Source organism: Ischnura elegans, chromosome 6, assembly GCF_921293095.1.
Source record: "Ischnura elegans chromosome 6, ioIscEleg1.1, whole genome shotgun sequence".
Taxonomy (NCBI): Eukaryota; Metazoa; Arthropoda; class Insecta; order Odonata; family Coenagrionidae; genus Ischnura; species Ischnura elegans.
In genome coordinates, this window is record NC_060251.1 from 33,519,554 (window position 1) to 33,536,552 (window position 16,999).

Consider the following 16,999-nt stretch of genomic DNA (forward strand, 5'->3'; position numbering starts at 1 on the left):
CATAACCCCAGGCAATATTTTGATCCAGTGATGGATCCAGAAAGGGGGTAGGGGTGGGCTTTGCTATAACGCCCCCTCCCCTATGTACCCAATTTACACTAGATAAAATGGTCATTTTGTTCGGACCCCTATTACTGTTAACAGGTTATCCACAGGCCTCTCATGTTCCTATCCTGGGTCCGGCGCTGTTTAGACCTTAATTGGGCTTTCAATTTCGGTCTAACTCTCTGAATTAATAAGAAAAAATAACCACACTGAAGTTCGCACGCGATGAATTAACCGCGAAGGCGTCAAATTACATGTAGCGAAGGTTGATTTCTAGAACAACCTCACCCCTCAATTTTGCGGTACGGAACCAGCCGAATTCCGAAAGGAACAAACTGGGCGCGCCCACTTCCATATTATGACATAGGAGTTTCTCTCCAAACACACGGGTACACGAGCACTGTGGACGAAGACAGGAACATTCTCCTTCGAACGGACTTCTCACACTTCGGCCTACGTCTCCTCACCCATTCACCCCTTTCTTCCCGCATAGGATCCTTCCTCCCCCGAAAAAATGAACCACTCTTAATCTTGGACAAGAGAGCGGAAGAAATCACCTCCGGGCGGATTGAGAGGGACTATATAAAAGGACTGACAGGAGAGTGAATTATCATCAGTCGCAAAACAGACTTTGGAGTAGCAGCTACCTCGACGAAACGCTCAATCATCGCTCCGGATCGTAACCGATAACCTCCTCATTACAAGGTGTGCACCATTACATATCGATCTTTTATTGATAGCGTTACCTTTAAGCGTGACGACTCAAACGTTACCGATAATGCTAGATGTGCATAATTCTAAATTTAATTAATTTTACCAAGATTCAAACCTTCATTTGGGATATTCTGGATCAAATCCCAGTCAAATCCAATTATAGCTTTAAGCATAATTGTATTCCCTGATCACATTGAATGTAAAGTAAAACTACAGTTCCATTTACCTTCTAGTTTTGAATATTAAGGGCGCTATGAAATGGATTGGCATCAGAATAAAATTTTTAAGTTGCAGGGAAAATTGTTTCTAAATATTCAACGCAAGGGTATTACAGCAATGAATTCCGATTAGCAGTCTAAATTTCATCACGTTGATAGATTGACTGGGTGACAATTGAATACGCATAAGTAAGAATTGAATGCAATTGAATTAGTGTCTCTCGTACAGATGATATGATGCTTGAGGGCCTTTGGAGCTTAATCGTTACCGGAAGTAAGAAAATGAGAGTGAAGAGTGGCGCTAATGCGTGCAAAAACACAACCTGTTTCAGATGATCGCGCAGTTGGCCGTCATTGCCATGGCTCTGGCCGTGAGCACAGCTCAGCACGGATACGCCGCCTATGGAGGACACGGAGGATATGGAGCACAAGGAGGCTATGGAGGTCACGGAGCCGCAGTCGTCGGCCACGCCACACACGCCGTAGACTATCATGTGAGTGATTCAGGAAATTATCACTTAAGAATATGGGCGCATTTGATCATCATAATGATAATTCAACAATCGTAAAGGCCACTATACACGGTGAATGATCATGCGAATTATCATGGGGATCGGGTTGGTATGGTGGCAAGAGTGTTGGCTTCCCACCCGGCGGGCTCGGGTTCAAATCCCGGCAGTGGTAGAGAATTTTCAAAGATCCCCACTTGAGTGCTGTGTGGAGGACATTTCAAGCGCAACACTCCGTCAGTCGGATGGGACGTTATGCCGTGGTCCCATTGGCGCCTTTGGTTAAGAGCAGGCTAAGGCCGACGCCGGGATTCTCTCCACCCTTCCTTCCATACCCTACCCTCATGGCGCTAATGACCTCAGCTGTCGGTCGCCTCCTCCAAATACCATACGCGAATTATCATACTGAGTGATCATGTGAATGATATCATTCGCCGTGTATAACGGAAAAATTGGCTAATGCACCGTCATGCACATGATCATTCAATGAAAACTGCAGCAGGTTCTATTCTTTTTCTCGTTTGATCCCCTGGCTGATAGAAGTGCGAATGATTTCATTCGAATGATCATTAGTCATGATAATTGGCCCAATGAGTTGAGCTTCCAGCAGTTGATGGAAGGGTGTCGGGTTCACATTCCCGGTGAAACCTTCGGACTTCCCAAAAATAATACTCTCGCAGTTTGAAGAGGCCCAGGGAAAGGAGCTGGTCTCCCTATTCTATTTTTGTGATTCTCACTCGCCAATTATTTACATTTTGTCCGTGCAGAGTTTCACACATCACCTATTGTAACCAACCTTAGGGTTGAATTACTGAGTCAGTGGGTTTTCAGTAAAATTGAAAACGCATTATTGCTCATTTTGTATCAGGAAGAAATAGTGCAATTTTATATTTTCATAGACTTTTTGATTACTTTTGTTAGCCTTTATATGCTCAAAGAACTTCGGTACTTCCTTTTATACCATGTCTTCGAATGCAAGTGACAGAATTCTTTCACTTGCTGCAATATGAAATTTGTTTCAGATTTCATCAAGACAATACTTTTCCTCACAAACAACACTTTTCCTTACAGTCGAACAAAAATATTTCTCTAATATTTCCTTCAAAACTGAGAGAAAATACTCTCTTGGTGCTTCAACCTAAGAGCAGTTCCTAATAGCGAGGGTATATCTCACCCAGCCAAGCCATGGACCCATGAATTTCACATAGTCGGGAAAAGGAAAGAAGTTCCTCTTCGGGCCGTTGCGTGAAGCGCCCAACGTAAAATAATACCATCATTCATTTAATATTATCATAACTTGCCAGGAATACTTTTGCAAATTTATCAGTTCCAAAAATGATATAACTTGGTGCTTGCCCGGGAAAACTGTTGGCGCCTCATCCTTACGAGTCCAATCATATTGGTTTATTCCTCTTTCATCCGGATTAACGATTATCACTAATATGCTTGGAAATGTAAGCACTTTTTGTGGAATTTTACGTTAAATTTTGTTTAAGGGTTGAAAATTTTCTGATTTCACACATACGTTAGTAAGTACCAAACTAAATTAGTACTGCAGAATAAAACTAGAATTTTTATTCTACAGTATTCTCTATTTTCCAATGAGTATCAGTAGGTGCACACCCATTACATACCTCCGTATGAAGGAATCGTTAATGCTGAATTAATACCCACGCAGCGAGACAACCGTCATATTTTTGACCTAGGAGTTCTCCTGAAGGATGCATGTCATTATTCTAACTTTCTGGTGAGAGTATGTTGACCCAAGGAGATGCTTCAAAACTCAGATGGATTTATTAATGAAAGTTCAATGAAATACTGCACGTGCAGCGAGGCGAGAGAGATAGGTATTTGCCATGGAGTCTGAGAACCTACAGAAAGCTCACACGACTGGGCTCCACTTATTTGGCCTCAAATCATTGATTTGGAATAATTTGCATTCTATAGTACACAGTTTCACTCTCTAAAGCTTATAAATATTTTATATGGCAAGTTTGGTGCAAAAATTGAAACCTTAAGGCCACGGTTGAATTTTATTGTGAATAATTTTAGGGTAAGTACAAAATAGATAAAAGCATAGAGGTCTATTGATGAAAAAAAATTTCTCTTCACGAATTAAAATTAAAACTTATAGTATGAACTTTATTACCCAAGGCGGTCGCTGATTATGAATGCATAGCAATTGGAATTTAGCCCCATAAAAATAAGCTTTGCTATCATTAATAAGGTTACAAGATCGCTTCAGTGCTCCTAGGCGTCGTTATGTAAAAGAAATATTTTTTCAGAGCTATATTTTTTTATGATTTTTTCAGGATATGAATCTTAAACCTGGATGCCTCTCAATACCAGATAAATGGATAAAAATGCCCATTTTAAATTGTGGAAAATGATAACCTATGGATCGGGTGGTGTGGTGGTAAAAGGGATTCCCGCGGGCTCGGGTTCAAGTCCCGGCAGGGGTACAGAATTTTCAAAGGCCCGATCCATGCTTGAAATTCTGGGGATGCAATTTCAAGCCCAACGCTCCGTCGGATGGGACATTAAGCCGTGGTCCCTTTGGCGTCTGTCATTAAGAGCAGGCTAAAACCGAAACATGTTTTCTCTCCACCCTTACTTACCTTTCCTCGTCACGGTAATGACCTCCGCTAACGGTTACGTCCTCCAAATACCATATCATACCATGGTAACTGTCCACTCAGAAAACGACGGAAGCACTCTAATATAATAACTTACCGTCGAATGCCATCATATGGGAAGTTTTTATCGAAACAAAACACCTAGTTCTATTGAAAGTGACATAAGGTAATTTACATAGAACTTAGAACATTTTAAACCTGGCAAACGTGTACAAGGACCTAATTAAATTGCATGAAGCATCATCATCATGCTAAAGTGTTCCACGTCTCCTTCCACAGGCTCACCCAAAATACCACTTCGAATACGCCGTCGCTGACCACCACACCGGAGACATCAAGAACCAACACGAGGAACGCGACGGAGACGTCGTGAAGGGATCTTACAGCCTCCACGAAGCTGACGGCACTGTCCGCACCGTCGAATACACCGCCGACGACCACAACGGATTCAACGCAGTCGTCCACAGGAGCGGACATGGTGCCCATCCCCAGGCCGTGCACCAACAGCCAATTGTTCACCACCAGCCCATCGTGCACCACCAGCCGATCGTGCAGCACCAGCCCATCGTGCACCACCAGCCGATCGTGCAGCACCAGCCCATCGTGCACCATCAGGTCGCCGTGCAGCACCAGCCCCTCGTGCACCACCAGGCTATTGGACAGCACCACACAGTCGCGCACCACCAACAGCTCATCCATCACTAATCGACCGCCTACGCCTTATCCCCCTCGTCGAATATTCATCTTTGCACATTCTTCCAGCCTCCATTCACTCATTTGAATCATAACATAAAATAATCGTTCTCCAGCCGAACCCCACGCATGCCTCGCAAAATCTCATTCAATTACTTGGAGAGCGATTTAAGCGAATGAAAAGTAACCATCAGCTAAATCATTATCTTTTTACAAAGGAAAGAGATAAGAACTTCGAATGCTCCAAAAAATCTGGACTGATGAGAGTTACGTATTGTATATAGCATTCTTTTCATCTAAATAAAAAGCTTTAAATAGAATTTCTTGAAGCATTTTTATATTATCTAATTTACCTTATCCAATGATTTATTGCCAACAACCAAGCTCTTTCCTATGTTAAGTTTAAGTAATCCCTCCAGCTATATTCCTTGCATACCTCAGGAAATAAGAGTATATCATCATTTGGAAAATCCTATCAAGATCCCAGTCTTATGTAAAATCCTTGGTAACTTGAATGTTTTCCTTAATACCCTAACCTTATAAAACATCTAATGTACTATTAATACATCTACTTTTGCCGTTAAATTTATTTGAGTACGATATACTTCTCTTCACAAGGATACGGATACGTGACAGAAATATGCAGTAACTCATTCTATCTAATAGTCTTTGCATAAATTACCTTTCCTTTACTGAGGAAAAAATGACGGAATCGACTCTTGAAGACTTGTCGCGTATTACGTAAAAAGAAGTGAACACGCTTGAAAATCACTAATTTCATTGAATGATGACTTCAGTTTTCCGAGCGATGGCTTTCAAATGGTTTACAATCAAGAGCATGGGAAAGAGAAACTCTTACTTTATGCTACACATTTTTTTATTTAATCAATTTAAAAACATGCTATGGTCAAGCAAGCAAAAGGAATCCGACATAAGTACAGATTTATTCCTATAAACGCGTTTGTATTCAACCGAGAAAACTCTCAGAAGACACTTCCTGCATCATATTTATTGAATTTATAGGTTTCCTGGCAAAGATACTAAGGAAGAGGACTTGATGATATGGTCGCCTTCGCTTGGGATTCAACATCGCTTAGTTAAATGTAACGAATGATGACTTCCAGGACGGTATTTTTTATGTTATGTCACACGCATCTTTTAGAATTCACAACTGTTTACCTCAATCTTCAAGGTCAAATTCATCATTGAGAAAAGAGAAATTCTCTTCTAACATTATCCTTACATCTATTAAACTCGTACTTTAGGCAACTTCAAACAGCTCTATTTTGTTGGCTGCTTAATTATATTAAATATTACACAGTCTTTAACATAAAAAAAACATAAAATCTGTAATGACAGGGAAGGATAAGTGTCTGCTTCATTTACTGTTACTGGTTCTGAGAGCCAAGGAAATAATAACCTTAATCATGAGAAAGAAAATTAACTCAAATGGATTTGAGAAATATCTAGTTATCAAATCACTAAGTTATAATTGAGTTTGTGCCTTTGTATATTTCACCTTACCATATGAAAATCGACATTGACACTGAATTAAAATTTTCCAGGAAATGGTTGAGTGCATTTCATGTTTTATCGCAAGAAGTGGGATGAATCAAGATATTACATTATTAGCATAGGAACCCTGCTTTCCACCAATAACATTACTTGCATGTTGAAATACGATCCATCTACAGTATTACTTGAAATTTTTTTATCACAAACGACTTTAACCTCTGGTTACTTGCCATGGTTATTTCATAGGAAACCGACGGGGTCTTCTAGAAACCCCCACGTTTTTTAGAAACGATTATTATTTTTAATCCTACCGTATCTTGTTTTATTCGAAAGTATCATCAATATATATAGCACCAAGGTTTTAAAAATTATTTCGAATTAAGCTTTCAAATAAATATAAAATGTTTGTACAAACAAATAAAAACATTCACCAATGAGCTTCAATTTGCACGTAATGGTGACATTTTTTCTTCGATGTACTGAGAAAACAAAATAATTGAATAAAAAATGTGGTGTCTAGTGAAGTTTGTTATGGCAAACAGTGAATCTCCTAACTATGCATAGCATGGTACTTGGTTCGAGTTCGGCCATTTCTGGGTTAGTGTCTCTTGCCCCGCATCTTAAAAGAGTTGAAGTAACAAGGATGCGTCTTGTTTCCTATAGCATTTTTACTGCCTCGTTGAGCAGTTTATGCCCAAAAAATTTTATAAAGAATCGTTTGTGTAGTCTCCCTTTTAATCCTGAATTTTTACATTTTAATGTAGTAATTGCATTACTAGTTGAAATCGTATTGCCTCGTTGTTGCACAAGCTCATTATAAGTCACTTAACGCAAAAATTCAGGTAACTTCCAGAAGTGGATTGGTAACGAGACGTCATAGTATGCTTAGGAGGGTTTTCCCTGCGTTGCATGTATTCCGCCACTGGGGTTGTAGCAGTTGAGAAGAGGAAGGGGGAGGATGAGCATCATCAGCACGGTTTATTTCCGACACGTTTTATGTACAGTAATCGTCCAACATGCCAAGGATCTTGAAGAACCAGGTGATTTCCAGGGTGAAAGTCAAAAAAAGGAGAGAAATGACCGTTGGGATTAAGGCTCACATACGGTGCGGTCACCGGAAATTTTGTGTTAATATAGGGGGGTGAGAAAAAGGAGACACTGAAAATGTTATCATTGGTAGAACTCATTACCTGTGAGATGAACAATAAACGAGGTGAGGACGACTACCAAGTTAGAAAAGAAGCAATGTGGCGTCCTTGGTATACCCTCTCACTTGCTTAGTGGTTGCATTTGCTCAGCAGGGAGTCTACTCATTAATACCTTGGACTTGATGGACACCATCGACTTTTGTGCAAAGAAATCAAAAGGAAGTACATGGTGCCGGTATGTTCAATGCAAATCGTTCCCTTCTCTCCTTTCAACCCGTACCTTCCCTCTGCCTGAAGGTTCTAAAAATAACAAAGACCCTTGCAGCTCAACGAAGCCTTACCTTCTATGAGTCTACCCACACCTTTTCTTAATCCTGCCCAAACACCACTCTTTGACGCACGGTTTTCGATTCCTCTTACCAAAACGTATCTTAATTTGTCTATCTACTAGGACAAAACAATAAAAAACGAAGGTCATGAATAAATCGTTGAATTGGAAATAAGGAAATAAACTTTGTAAGGTGCACTATTATATTAATATGAGCAAGACCCGGGTTTCGTGACAAAGTTGCATCTTCATGTGAAGATGTAACTACACTACACTTCATCTGAAGATGTAACTACGTTGCGAAACCCGGGCCGTACCCATATTAATATAATAGTGAACCTTACAAAGTTTTATTCCTTTGTATCCACTGTGGAGAGGTTTCACAAAGTCAAGTCTGACGTTATAAGTTAAATTATTGAATTACTTTGTGGTACATCAAAAAGTTTGATTTCATTCTCACAAAACGTTTCCCACAATGCCTCATGCCATTGCAAATCTGATGATATGGTTTAAGAATAAATATATATTTCATCTATATCTACGTTTTACCCAGCGAGACATTTATAAGGAGTACGGCTGAGAGTGAATATTGCTACCCTCTGAAAGTGAACTCGGGTACACCTAAATGCTACGACAATCGCACATACAATTATGCGGCATGGGCGTTCTCCTTGTGAATGGTATTATCGAGCTGAAAATTGAGCGAGTACGGAGGAAAGAAGTACGAGGGAACAGTATGTTAGTTTCCTTAATCAAAGAAAACGAAAGGCATTGATTGCGATTCGGTACCCACCATTATGTATTCATTATATACATATTTTTGGTTTTAGAAATCCCAGTTTAGACGAATGTTAATGGTCAACTTTAACCTCATTAGAAAAAGCCCAGATTGGCGCCCATACGATGCCACTCCACATGATGGCTCAGGGAAACATCTCTTAGTAATCATACATTAAATTACCTAAGTTCGGAAAGTTTCCTTGATTTGATAGGGTAATAATAATCCTTATTTAAGCGAAGCGCTACCTGATAGCAGCCTGCGTTGTTTCAGCGCTCAAAGCCTCGCCCCAAGGTCACCTCACACGCCGACAGCTGGAACCAGAAATACGCCGCACGGACTTTTCCCAGCATTCCCACTTAGCCGTCGCGTTTTCGCGCGCCTGAAAATTTTCACTTTTCGTTTAATCGCAAAAAAAAGATATCGTCATTTAAAAATCTAAGAGCGTGAAATGCATGCTCCAGGAGCTATAATCTTTCGATTTAGACAGTAAAAAAAATTATGGGAAACCATCCTATTTAAAGTATTAACCTCCATCATTCTCTCTTTTCAGTCACACCCAAAATATAACATAATATAACATAGTATAGCGTATATAAGTTTTATAAATAAAAGCATTGTTTCCATTATGATATTTCTTCAGAAATTCGAGAAATTGCTATGTATCGCTAAATACTATATCAATAAAATAATATGGAATGATGAATAACCAAAAATTAGGCCAATGCCATTTTCCCTTGAAATACTCTCTGAAAACATTTGGAATCGTGCATCGTTATTTCAGGGTAAGCCGAATTACTACCGAAAAGGCATTGGATTTATAACTATAAGTTCATTTAAAAATAATTCATCACAAGTTCGTACCATAATTAACAACGCATGTACTTTTGCTGCCATAACCATAAACTGTCGAGGTGTAATTGGGGTTATTAATTTTTCACTGCCTCGCAGTCGTCGAGTCCTATATACCGTCCAGTGAATCAATTCTCAACCCTGTACAATGCGTATTGTTTGCAATTAGAGAGTAGCCGGATAATGTAAACACCAAAGTAACACAAAAGTGAAAAAGAAAAAAGGGAGTAAAAAAAGAAATGCGGAAAGTACGTGCACATTATTATCTATCAGGCCTTTGGACGCTAAGAAAAGGAAAAAGGTAATTTTGATAAACCACCAATTTTTAGTTAGAACTTGAACACAAACTATAACCGTAACAATAAATGATATTACAATGAGCTTGACATAAAAAATCGCAGGGTTGTTGCTGTAATTTCCCATCGCTGATTATATAATGGAGACCTCATAAAGTGTAATGAAAACCGGAAGATACAGCACATATACCGAGTTAATGGATTCGAATGCGACACCACTTTTTTGTCCTCAACTGCGCTTGCTTTCTAGCCACCCTGGTACTGAATGTACGCACCACTCACATGTGGAAATCACCCGCACTGACCAAACTAGATGCTTACGGACAATCCCCCCTCGCGCATGCTCAGAAGATTGCGGTGGGAGAGATAGGGTCTGTGGAATGAAAGGGGGATTTTTAAGTTCCGGTCGGAGGTTTGCGTATATAAAGCGGCGAGTTCAGATTGATGTTCAGCAGACAATTAAAGGCTCCCAAGAGGAAACCACACAACGGCCGAAGACATCCTACTTACGGACTACCTCAGCATAAAGGTGTGATCACAATATAACTCTTTGGATTTAACTTTATTTAATAATTGTGAGTATTTTGATTCTTCTTTTCCGCAATGTATTTCAAACCTGCCTTTGAGCCGCAAAGTATTTTTAAGAAATTATCATGGTAAAATATTCCCATCAGAGGACCGAGAATGGAACTATGAACTTAAGCTTTTCCGTGACATTGCGCCGACCGCTATTCTATCCAAGTTATGTGAAATATAAAGAGAATTAAGGAACCTGGATAGCGTAGTGGTCTGCGCAGTGGCCCGGAAAGCCAAAGGTCCGTGGTTCGATTCCCGGTCCAGGGGAATTTTTTCTCATGGCAATTCTTGTATATTTCACCGCCGTTCACGCGGCAGGTTTAGAAATATTTCACATACCGCTTTGCGCGGCTTTAGCGCAGGTTTGAGGCTCTCAACCGGTTGTGGCTTCTTGGAAGTCCTTTCTCCCTCGCGTTGCCATCCTTGATGGACCGCGAGGGCCTAACACCTAGTACCATGAGCCTCGGTATAATTGCCATGAGAATTAAGGAACCTGGATAGCGTAGTGGTCTGCGCAGTGGCACGGAAAGCCAAAGGTCCGTGGTTCGATTCCCGGTCCAGGGGAATTTTTTCTCATGGCAATTCTATCCAAGTTACTTCATTCAAATGCTAATTTTCCCCGATTTTAATGGCACTTGGTGGCTAATGGTGATTAAAAATAAGGCACACTAATAACAGGTATAATAACCTGCATACGGACTACCTGAGCTAAAAAAGTGTGGTCACAATCCAAAGAATTGGAATTTACTTTTTTAACAATAAGCTAGGTGTTTTCAAAAATTCTCTTGAAACATTTTTGTAAAATTCTCTCTCCTTATATTCTTATCTTTTGAACCATCTTCCACAATATACATTTCAAACCTTCCGTTTAACCACGAAACATTTTCAAATATCTTGTAGGATATGAGGCCCAATGTGAAGGAAGTTCTTAGAATTATTTAAATAAAACATTGCAATTTTTCCACAGAGATTCATTATAACATGACGCTTTACGTTGTTACACAGAATTATCAGTCACTAGATTTAGGATTTTATAATCTTTGTTGCAACAAAGAAACGCGTTGTGTTCGAATAAATCCCATGAAAACATTGCACTGTTTCATGTAACTAATATTTCCAACTAATTGCCATAGGAAAATTCTCATAATAGAAGAATCGAACCACGGACCTGAACCTTTTCGTGGCATTCCGCGGACCGCCATTCTAAGGAGGTTACTTTATCCCAATGCTATCTTACCCGATTTTAATGGCACTGGGATTTTAACGGTTATCATAATTATGCTACATAGATAGCGTAGCGGTTTACGTGATGGACCACAATGCCAAAGATCCACGGAACCTTGCCCGGATAAGAGAAAGTTTTCCTATAGTAATCAATGTTAATAATTTTTCTAATTTCCCCAAACATATAATTGAGTTTAATTGCAATTACAATGTCGATCATTCACACCGACAAAAAAGATAAGAAACTGGATTTCCGAGTGAGTTTTTATGCTAAAAACGCTAGTGACAGCAGTGGTGATAATTAGCGTATATATTATTTTATATTTGACCTCTGTAATTCTCTGATGAATCATAATCATCCTAACGACTCGCTATATTTTTATGACTTCTGTGATGACCTCGATTTCATGTTGACGTCGTAGTTAACTTTATTTATATACCTACTTATCTACTCCTCCCCTCCCATTACCCTCAGAAATTGCCAAGGAGGGGTGAACACTACTCAGGTCTCGCTGTCTCCCTTATTTTCTCTTCCCTCCCTCCCTCGTACGCTGTCTTTCATTCTAACCACATATGGTAAGAGCTTTGGAGCGGTGCATTTTCGCACCTTGAAAATGAATATAATATGAGAAACATGGTGCGCCAGGATAATCAAGAAGGGAATGTGTAAAGCAAAGGTTATCTTCCCACCTAATGGTGCGACGATGACGAATGCCTCACATATATGAAATATTTTTTTCAAATTATTAATAAAGCCGTTTATTTAAGACATAGACGACGAGCAACGGATTATTTGCTGTTATTCATGGATAAAATGAGAACTATTTCGTGACGAACGTCATGCATTACCTCTTATTGATTCACGGCTTACTCCAGCTGATATTTCAGCCGACACAGAAGTTTCGATTGCATTTATCATTAAATTCAAAGTTTCATCAGCTGATTATTTCATTATCAGGGGCAATAGAAGATTTCTATCATGATGTAATGGTCTTTATAATCTTACTTAAGCGTCTAGTCTCTTACATGATTTTGGTTTTTTAGGAATAATAATTGAATTTTCAAATCCAGCAGAAGTTTCAATCCCTTTGGCGATGACTTGCTATGGCCTATTATACCACTCTAGCGAGCGACGAGCTTGTATGCATTATAAATTTGTAATGGATTACTTTTTATCGAGTGCTAACTCAATTTATTTAACAATTACTTACAACCAAATATTTTTAATTCACAGTAACTAGTAATGCTCATAGTTCCATAGTGTAGATGATATATAAATTATCACTTGAGTTAGAGTTTAAAATACGTTATTTAATCCACACCTCATATTGAGGATAATTCAGCATACGAGTAACATTTCGTGTATATTTATTGTATTTTGCAGATGGTGCTAAAACTCACTCTCTTCGCAATGGTCCTGGCTGTTTGCCACGCCTTTCCACAGCACTACGGATTTGATCACGGCTACTATGGGGGTCATGCAATCGTAGCACCCGCTAAACACGTGGTTGACTACTACGTAAGTATATAAATAATTATAGAAACTCGGAATAGTCAAGCTGCCTGTTTAATGGGATAATTTCTTGTTTTGCCTACTCCAAAAAGGGCTAACCTTATTCATTAAAATTATAATTTCATCGCCCTTCAAATTAACGGTCCTTGACTGTTTAATAATCTTAATTTTTGTAGCTTGTACTACTCTGAAACGTAATCTAAGCAAAAGATCTTTTGGGGACAGCTCTGTCTTCCATTTACTCGGAGACTTTCCTCATCCAAAATTATATTACATTTCCACCTTGTTACCTAATATTTTCAGGCATGGGAATTTCTAGAAACTTTAATGGATAATGAAATATAATTATTAGCATTCAATTAGAGGTTATTCAATATGGGAAATATGGATAAATAAGTAACAGAGTGATAACCTCCAACCAAACAGCAATTAAGTGACAAAAAGTGGTATGAATTATTAAGTAATGTATATGTAACCATGCAGCAAGTACTTATCTATCATTTACAAGAATATAAGTTAGGATGACTCACTTTCATTCATCATGCCTTGTGCATTGAATATTTTTGAAGCGTTCACATTGAAATAGTGCATTGCAAAAATATATCTCGGACGATAAATTCAAATTATATAAACAACTATACACTAATACAAGTTTAAAAAAATCATAGTCATGTGAGAGCCATAGAAATAAAATTTCATTGATTGAGCGAATTTATGCGGTCATTTTATGCCCAGAGAAACACATGGGACAGTTATTTCGCTTCTAACAATATCTAATATCTGCAATATTTTTCGCTATGTCCATAAAAAATGAACCCATATGCTAGTGCACAAACCTATCATTTAAACAAGCTCTCGATTTAATTAATGAGTAGAATACACCAATTGTAAAACACATCCTATTTCCGTGGGGATGAAGCAGGCCAACTCAAATGATATTACCTTTTTCCTAACTCGAACAGTAAGTAAGCAGCTATTCGTGCAGGTAATATTTGTGGTTCAAACTGCTGCCACTTGAGCAGCTTCATGGTTGCAGCCTTAATAACGGGGTTTCAGATAATCGGCCCGATATGAGGATTTTTTTACTGCCGAATTTGAAGTATAGTTTGAAGATTAAGAAGAAGTATATCATTCTGTTTTATGATATGCCGCCAACTAGTAAAGCCACTTGCGGCAAAGAAGTGAACTCTTTGAGCGATGAACCGGAGCTCAAATGATATTATCATCTCATGAAAAATGGGTGGAAAATTTTCATATTTCCTTATTTTTAACCTACATTTAAATTGAAGAGGTGAGATGTCAAGGGGTGGGAGTGATTTCATTTTTAAACAGCGACAAAGAAAACAAATGAGATCAACTAGATATTTAGTAGTGCATTGAATTTTCTGCTCAATTTCAAAACAAAGACTCGTAATCCTTTGCCGCAAAGTTTTTATTTATCTATTCTATTTATTTCAGTGCCTAACTTTGTAAAAATAGAACCTATACTCTTTGGATTCTCACGCACTAAATTAAATAGCATTAAAATATGCCATAGCTTATCTTTCCCCTCCATTTGTCAAATAATTTCAATGAATTACAATTTCGGAACTGATTGAATGAAAACAATTCCGAATAACACGGCTATTTTTTCTCCATTTAGGCCTACCCCAAGTACAAGTTCGAGTACGGAGTCCAGGATCACCACACGGGAGACATTAAGAGCCAGCACGAGGAGAGGGACGGAGATGTTGTCAAGGGAGCTTACAGCCTCCACGAACCCGACGGCACCGTCCGAACTGTTGAGTACACAGCCGATGGCCACAACGGATTCAACGCGGTCGTTCACAGGAGCGGACACGCAGCGCACCCGCAAGTAGTGCACGCGATTGCCGCACCCCTGCACCACAAGTACTACTGAGGCGTAGAAAATTGCTGCCCATCATCTTTCAAACGTCAATGCGGTGCGCATCATCGATCAAAACGTCATGAATTCATCTGATCATCCATGCTGACAAGACCTACCTAAGGAGCTTAGCGTCGGTTACGTGCATATACGATACATCACTTCAAGGACCATTTCCGACGAGGAAGTCATCTCAGGACTATACAGGAGATGCCTCTTTTCTTAGGCTGAATACCTTAAATGTTTTCGATTACGTTCTTTACTATTCATTCATGAAGCACTACTTTTCCGTATATTTTTTCGACGTATACAGGAATTCTGACAGCCATTACGAGGCATAGTTCATTTTTCCGGAAAAAACGAAGAAGAAAAGACTTAAAACTATCGCGTTTCCCCATTTTTACAACTTTTCAATACCCAAGCAGTTGTGACGCAAAATTAAAGGTATGACGTACTATCTGCAAACAATTCCATTCTAGCAGTATGCATTACTTCATTCATGAGTAAAGAGCTAAACAATTAAAAATGCTGACCCGTATTTCAATACATATTCTAATGTTTGCACTACTTTATCGACAAAAATCGAGATTATGCTTTAGTATACTTTTTTATAAACGTGAATAACAAATGAGGTGCTACTTAGCGTTCTTAGTCAACGATAGAGAAAATTCTTATGTAACCACAATAGCTGTTGTTACATTCGAGTTTTATGGTTTCTATATCCTTAAAGCCTGTCGTGTCACAGGATATTTACGCGTAAATAATCAGACACTCTCCGAGCATTTCCTTAAATTTTTTTTATACTTCAAACTTGTGTCGCTGTAAAGGCTCTGTTTCATCGATATTCGTGGGAGCTATCTCAAAGTTAACATAATAAGGGTACCGGGCTTCCTTTTTGAATTTCTGGCACTGTTACGAGATCCGGCAGACAAAATATTCTCCTCCGTCTCTAGCGTGATCTTCAGGTCTAATTGTAAGTGTTAGGCTTTAGCAATGTAATCCTAGTCAGGGAGCTCACCTCAATGTTATAGCAGAAGTGGATTATTTTATTTAAGAAGACTAAATTCCTTTTAGGGTCCCCCAGGAAAGGCAACCTCAGTGCAACACATGGAAACTAGGTCCACTGAAGTGGCAGAACATTTTATATCGAGCCTTAACTTTCCTCTTAACTTGAATGTAGATCTTCTTTTACGCATCAAATAATAAGCTAAGAACGTATTATCCAACAGTTACACGAAATGTAATTCCTAACAATATCCTGTGGTTTTATGCTATGCTTTATTTCCAAGAAGAGGTTTGACAGTGTTAGATACTAACAAAAACTTCCCGGATTCAACTATAACGCAAAAGTCACCTACAACGCTTTTCTCGCGCATCTAGTTCCCCGCTTAGTAGATTATATCTGGTCGCCTTGCTGATAAGTTCCCTCTCCCAATTTTATATTTCATAATCCCTTCCCTCTCCTATCACTTTTGTATCGCTATGGATTGTGGCAATCAATCACTACATAAATAATTCGTGCCAATAACGAAGAAATTCCTCCTTCGAATTATTTATAGATCGCAAAGCAATGCATACAGATGCTTCATGTATGTTCATACAAGTATTGAAATATATTGCTAGGGTGCAGGATGCAATCATTACTTTGGTTTCTCAGGGTTATTTTTTTCTTTGCACTGTTTTGCTTAGGTCTATCAGCTTTCCTTCTGAGCTTATTGCAGTTACTCATCCGTCATCATCATCAACATCACAACCTCATAGGCGTAAAATAATTGTAAATAATACAAATGGTTCCATTTTTTCCTCATTGTGTACATATTTTACCCGAAATGCATTTTGTATGTACGTATAATTGAATATATTTATATTAAATAAATTGTTCCAAAGAGTTTAAATACCTTTAAAAATCATCTTATTTTAATCATACGCATTCAAGAGAAGCAAAATGACTTATCTGACCTTAAAAAGTGACAATATAATTTTGAAGACCACTCAATGTAGTCAAACGTTTGATATGGCTACTAAAGATGACAATCCGGGATGGAAAGAGCTAGTGTCAGAGTTGTCCA

The 16,999-nt window shown here is 38.8% G+C and overlaps 1 protein-coding gene across 1 annotated transcript; it reads left to right on the top strand.

The window, feature by feature from the left end:
* The first annotated feature begins 664 nt into the window (after positions 1-664).
* On the top strand, positions 665-16,782 carry LOC124161332. Its single transcript, XM_046537646.1, has 6 exons — positions 665-750; positions 1,310-1,471; positions 4,402-4,821; positions 10,196-10,261; positions 12,917-13,051; positions 14,688-16,782. Exons 2-6 carry the CDS (start codon positions 1,310-1,312, stop codon positions 14,943-14,945), a joined length of 1,041 nt encoding a protein of 346 aa, XP_046393602.1. The 5' UTR covers positions 665-750; the 3' UTR covers positions 14,946-16,782.
* Positions 16,783-16,999: the final 217 nt, after the last annotated feature.